General features: G+C 32.7%; 1 protein-coding gene across 1 annotated transcript in view; it reads right to left on the bottom strand.

The window, feature by feature from the left end:
- LOC116446415 (titin-like) overlaps positions 1–6,687 on the bottom strand; it is a 245,290-nt gene that overhangs the window by 123,594 nt on the left and 115,009 nt on the right. Inside the window, 9 exon segments of the mRNA XM_032114190.1 lie at positions 196–318; positions 668–751; positions 2,155–2,235; positions 3,623–3,733; positions 3,937–4,017; positions 4,518–4,598; positions 5,478–5,558; positions 5,758–5,841; positions 6,523–6,606. Coding sequence (XP_031970081.1) covers positions 196–318; positions 668–751; positions 2,155–2,235; positions 3,623–3,733; positions 3,937–4,017; positions 4,518–4,598; positions 5,478–5,558; positions 5,758–5,841; positions 6,523–6,606 — 810 coding nt within the window.

The raw sequence follows: 6,687 nt of genomic DNA, 5'->3' as shown, positions 1-6,687 counted from the left end.
CATACAGGCAATTCAGACATCCAAGATTTACCACTATTTTTAAAAACCAACTATGTATGTCTGTTTCACACACATATGCAGATAAATAGAACAAGCATAATTTAGAATTTCAGAAAACAGAAGGCTTGGATAATTACAATGTTAAAGAAAAGAGGAAAAACATTGCTTTTGTTATTTATTAGTTTTGAGATTTACCTTCCTTTGGTGGGAGTTCTGGTTCTTCAGGTGCAGCCTCTGGTTCTGGGACAATCACAGGTTCTGGTATTTTTTGCACAGGTATTTTCTTTTCTGGAACAACTGTCTTCGGCACCTCAGGTTCTTTAAAGATATTTGTTTATTTTAGTTTCAGGAATTTGAAGAATAGGAATTCTTAATAATAAATAAAAAGGCAACAATAGCTCCAAAGTAAAAAATACCTCACAGCATCAGAAAAAAGGCCACCTTCATATACCATTTGGGTTTTTTTTTCCATATTGCTTTACACACACTATTAGTAGCCACTGTTACTGGGAGCTATTCACAAATGAAGAAGACAACACAATCTGTAATGCTTATAAATATATTGTATAAAATATATGAAAAGGTTGCTAACACAAATGTAAGAAAGATAATATTTAGAGCAACAGATTAAAATTTGTGTAGAGTCTTATTACTATTGAACATGTACCTTTGGGTGGTGGAGGTTCTGGTTTTTTAGGAACTTCAATGTGTATTTTTTCTTCTGAAATCACTTTCTTGGGCACCTCAGGCACTTAAAAAAAAAGCAGTTAATTTTATTTATATGCATTTTGAAGATATGTCTGCAGTGTTGAGACACTAAGAAAAAGTAAATCTCAGAGACATCAAAAGCAGCAGTGGTTTTGGATGTGAATATGTAATTTCTCCTTTTGCTAGAGAAAATTCACTCTGCTGCCTCACTGAGTTACAGATGCAAAAACTACAATTGAAAAAACAAAGTATTTTATAATACATTAATAATAAAAGTAAATTACCATGACGTTAAAGTGGTACCCTAGAAAACTAAAGGGTTTTCTTTCCTTGCATACAATTACTTTTAGTCTCTGGATGTTCTGGATTCTTTGATAGTTTAACTGAAACCTCTTCTGGGACCAGTTCCTTTGGTATCTCCAGCATTCAAAAAATATCAATAACTTTTTACTATCAGAATTTCATAAGACTAAAACATAAGAGCAGATCACTCTTAGTGTAAACACCATCTACAAAGATCTATTTTTTTCACTCAAAACATTTGCTCACGTGCAAGACCTTTGACAAAAGAAGAAAATGCTAACAGAGGTCTTGAATACTGTCTCCTGTCTTGTTAAAACAAGAAAAGAATATTTTTTTTTTTGATTCTGTACTTTTGTTATAATGTTAAGTATCTTTAGCTGGTATAAATTCCGGGTTTTTAGGCACAGCAACTTTGATTTTTTTGTTCTACATCTACTTCCTTGGGTCCTTCAGGCCCTTTGGGAATGAGATTATTTTCAGTTACACAGAATTTTACAGTCATGTTCAAAACTTTTCAGTAGAAATGGCAAAGGTTTTTAATAAAGCCTGTGATTTGACAGGTTTGTTGTGTTAAGGTTATTTTATGTCCCTGTAAAGTCTGAAGAAAAACCTCAGAATCTTCTGGAGTTTCTTCTTCTACATTAGATTATTTTTCTGTTTTATTCAACCATCTCTTGAATCTCTATTTGACTGGGACTGACATTGTCCATTTTGTATTCTTTGTCACATTCTTCTATGTGTGATCACTTCTTGGTATCAATTTTTTGTCTGTGCACAGAAGTTTTTCTTCTGTATTAGGCATCTGTATCACTCATTCTATACTCTCTTTTGGGGCTAATTTTTCGTCATGAGTCAGGACTATTTCATATCACAGAGGCCCTCTTTTCTCCTCCTCTCTTTTCTCTTACTGTTCTCAAATGTCAATTGCGTCTCTACCCAGCCACATCAGTATTTCTGACACACTGGTACAGATTACAGCTATGATTCAAAAGAGAAGAATTTTAAATCAGTAACATATATAGACCAATGGGCACAGAAGGTAAAAGTAACAGGAAAACACAAACGATCATATAACTAACCTGCACAATCAATACAGAGGTTTTTTTCCCCTGCCAAATTTTAATTTTCTGTAGTGCAACATACCTTTGGCTGGTGGTGGTTCTGGTTTTTTAGGGACAGCAGTGGGCACTTTCTCTTCTGGAATTTTCTTGGGCACCTCTGGCACTTTAAAGAAAACAGCATTAATTTTTTAATATTTAAAGCATTTAAAATATTTACATTGTAAAGAAGAAAGAGTATCACAAGAAGCATATTAGAAAGAAATGAAAGATATAAAAAGAGATGTCATGCAAAAATGTTGTATACTATTATGTACTATTAGGATTTTGATAATTGAGTTTTACTACAAGCTCTAATGCTCAAGAGAAAAATCTCCTCCTCAGAAAGACACTGTTATTGACATACAAGCTTTAGGTGGTGTTACTCTTGGTTTTTTAGGTACAAAAACATTTACTGATTTCATAGGTACCTTGTACACTTTAAAGATATTAATGTAGTTTTAAAAATTACAAAAATTAAACATTCAATACAGAGACATAAGACAAAACACATAGATATATAAGGATGTGACAAAACAAGTAGATGTATAAGGATGCTTTGATAACAGTTACAACTTCTGAGAAATCTTCTTTGTTCTACTCTTCTGGCAAAGAATAAGTCAAAAGTGATTTTGCTTGGGATCTTTTTTCATGCAGTTTTAGATGTGCTATGCTAAAGATGAAAATAAGCTAAAGAAGTCATGGCAAAAGTTGAACTTCCATGAAATGCATTTTAAATGTCACACATAACACAGTTCTTCACTGATGCTTGGCAGTACTATGTGATGATGACTAGGGTGGGATAAGGTGTGCTGCCATTGGCTTGACAGTTTTTAATGCCACACAAACTGCTAGTTCAGACAGAGTTCTAAAATACCTGAGTGAATTGTAACAGATGGTTTCTGTGCAAATTCTATTTCCATTCAAAATGAAATCAATTGACCCCTAAGTTTAACATGAGCAATGTGAAACAGAAGGATAGAATGTACTTCTAGGTGGAGTATTGATTGAATTTCTGAGGCTGTACCCATGAAGTGAAAATGTTCTGTAAATCTCACTGCGTGTTAACTGAGCTAGAGCTTTCCTTCTTTCTAGTCCCTTTTACTAGCTTCTGATACAATTTCTGGGTTATTCTTGGGTAGAAGAAATAGATAAACTCAACTAATTTTTAATACTTGGACAGCAACAGTACAAGGGACAGAAGAAACTTGTAGAGAAAGAATGAAGGAATATGGTGACCTATACCTTTGGGTGCTTCTGTCTTTTTAGGCAGAGTTTTTCTTCAGGAATACTTTTGCTAGGCAATTCAGTCACTTGAAAGCTATTTACTGATTTTGATTTCAATTTTATGACTTAAACACAACTTGAGAAACAGAAAACAGAAAATAGGACATATACAACATAAACATCACAAATCTAACACATGGACCATGAACTATTAAATCAGAAACCATGTAAGAAAGTAAAGATGTTTATCAGTGAACGACCTGAATTCTACCAGGCTCTCAAAGTACCTTTAGACGGTGGAGATTCTGGTCTTTTAGGCACAGGAGCAGGTTCTGGTTTTTTAGACATAGCAGTAGGTGCTTTTTCTTCTGGAACAGCTTTCCTAATGACTGCAGGCACTTTAAAGATATTAGTTCATTTTAACGAGAGAAAGACACGTCATGAAAAATCTCAAGTTTTTCATATAATTAAGGTACTGGAAGGATGAATACAAATATTAATTATGCTGAACAAGGACTAAAACACGGACATGAATAATTTAATTTTCCTGGAGTTCAAGACTTAGCAATTTGTAGGAAGAGGTGATGAAGAAGTCATATACCTCTAGGTGCTGGAGCCTCCTCTTTCCTATGAACAGTAGAAATTTCTTCTTCTATGTGAATCTCCTCATAAACTTCATGTACTTGAAAGATATTAGTTTAAACACTTAAATTAACTTAGAGTATCTTCAGAAAACAAGACAACATGTTAGATAAATAACAAATACAATCAAATATTCAAGCTCCTCTGAAGATATCCATTTTATATCCATGTGTAAAATTAGGATGCTTTCAAATAAGGGATGAAAGACCCCTCATATTCTACCCTGATCTGACCTCTGCAGTTTGTCAGAAGAAAGATGCGTTATATGTCATAACTGAGCTACTACACTGAGCGCAGAGATAGGTCCTGCCTATCTAAGTTCTGTCACTTTTTCTTTATTTTTTTCCCTTTTGGGCTGATCTCAAGTAGCATTTAATTTTAAGAACTACAGATGGTATTTTTTTAAATTAATTTTTTACTGTTTCAGGTAAGCAAAGCTGTTAAGTAAACTCTAGTTCATGATAAACAGAATGCTCTCAAAATAATATATGTATGACAGCATTTTTTTATCCTTCAAATTGTACTTAAAATTTCTTATACCTGTAAAGTGTGAAGGTTCTTCTTTAGGTACAGCAGGAGGTATTTTTTCTTTGTGGACAGCTTTCTTTCGTACTTCAGGAACTTAAAAATATTGGTTTATTTTAGAAATTTGCATTATCAAATAAGTAATACAGCTTTGTCAAAAAACAAATCTACTAGAACAACAGAAAAAATATATGGTATTAAGATGTGAATAGAAGTCAACAACTTCGCCTTCTGGAGTCTTATCTTTCTAACTCCTAGCATTTCCAGTATTGAATATGTTCTTCCCTGAAAAGATAGTTGGGGGGGTTTTAATGTTTGGGGTTTTGTTTGTTTGTTTGATGTTTTTGTGTGTGTGTGTGTGTTTAAGGATTTTGGCACTAAAAAGGGTTTTATTTTTTAAAATTTAAAAATTACACATAAAAACAAGGCAAAAATCCAGTTCAATTAACTAATTATTTTGCTTCCAACATCTGTAGAGTTCTTCTGTTCTGGAATTGTATTACAAAATTATGTTTCTGTTAAAAATGTTTGTAGCTTTGTATTTTGTCCTGATTTAAAGTCATACCTTAATCTTGACTTCTTTTAAGCCCTTGATATGACTGCAAAGAGCCCTTTGGAAAATAAGCTTCTGTCACAACCTTTTAGATTTTTTTCCAATATATTGTCAGAGAAAGTATTTTGAGAAATAGAACATGAGACATGAAGTCAAAAAAATATAAGGCTAGTCCCTGGCTAATCCCTGAATCTTCTGCCTACTAAATTTCTGTGTCTAATTTAATCTTTCTAAATTTTAAATTCTTGATAGAGAATGTATCAATCTGTTTAAGCAACTGCTTATAGAAAACAAAGAAAAAGAACTGTAAAGTGTCTGTAGCATCTGGTTGTATTGTTTAAGAAAAACAAGCAAGCTGGGTTTCTTCCTTGGTATCTCACTTCTCAAAGAGGCTAGAGAAAGTTAATTTGGAGGTAATGTACCTTTAGCTGGAGGAGCTTCTTCTGTAGGTACAGCAGCAGGTATTTTCTTAAGTGGGACAGTTTTCTTTGTCACTGCAGATACTTCAAAGATATTAAATTTTTTAAAGAACGTTATAATACACAAAGTGTAAGTAGCAAAGAAGCAATGACAGACGCAAAGCATCTAAGGAAACATTAGAATGAAAAAATGAAATAACAGATTATCGCACAGATGGAATGATGAAGATGAATAATTTGTAGGAATGTGTCACTTTACAGATTGCTTGAAGAGTTGGTTTACCTTTAGGTGCTGGAGCTTCTGGTTCACTAGGAGTAATAAAAGGCATCTTTTCTTCTGTTGGAACTTCCCCATAAACTTCAAGTTCTTTAAAGATATTAGTTTATTTTACATATTATAATATTAGTTACAAGACAGCTTCAAATAAAAACATGCACACATGCATATGGAGAAAGAGCTATTTGAACATAAGTTATTTAAATATCTTTCAGCCTGATCTTACTACTGCTGGAAGTTACCATTCCCAGTTAGTAAAATACAAGTTTACAGAAATATTTTATTTTCTAGTTTCTTAGTTCCGTGTATTAGATAGAATTTGTAACTGAATTTCATATGTCTTCATTTGGGGTTAACTACCTCCATTGCAGCTCAAAAATTAGGTGTTGCTCAGAATAGTTTCTTAAACCACTGTTTATTTTAGTTCATTTCCTTGCTCCAATGTGACTCAAGTGCTTCCTGAATCAGAAACTTAGTTTCTCTCTTATTTATGTATATATCTTTTTCACGTTGTTAGAGGAAAAAAGTATGGCATTTTAAAATGCTAAACTGCATTTTTAAATTTAGTGTAACATTTTAAATTTAAATTTTTAAAATGCTGAATTTTATCTAAATTTGGGGACACAGATGGTCTAAAAGGTATGGATATAAGCTTCTTTTAAATAGTTTAAAAAATTAATTAAAAATATCTCATATTTTACAGAACAATATAGAGCATGATTTGATATATTCTCTGCAATTTACTCTTTGGTAGATGTGTCACTGATGTACCTTCATAAAAAGGAGGCTCCTCTTCTCTAGGGATAATGGTGGGAACTTTCTCTTCAAGGACAGCTCTCTTATGGACCTCAGGAACTTCAAAGATATTAGCTTTCTTTTAGTAACTTCAAAGTAATTTTCAATTTTTAATATCCCAAACAGAAATAAACCCAGAAA

The sequence above is a fragment of the Corvus moneduloides genome, chromosome 7 (genome assembly GCF_009650955.1).
Source record: "Corvus moneduloides isolate bCorMon1 chromosome 7, bCorMon1.pri, whole genome shotgun sequence".
Lineage (NCBI taxonomy): Eukaryota > Metazoa > Chordata > Aves > Passeriformes > Corvidae > Corvus > Corvus moneduloides.
The sequence above is the reverse complement of the archived record's forward strand: the minus strand, read 5'-3'. Positions and strand labels throughout refer to the sequence as shown.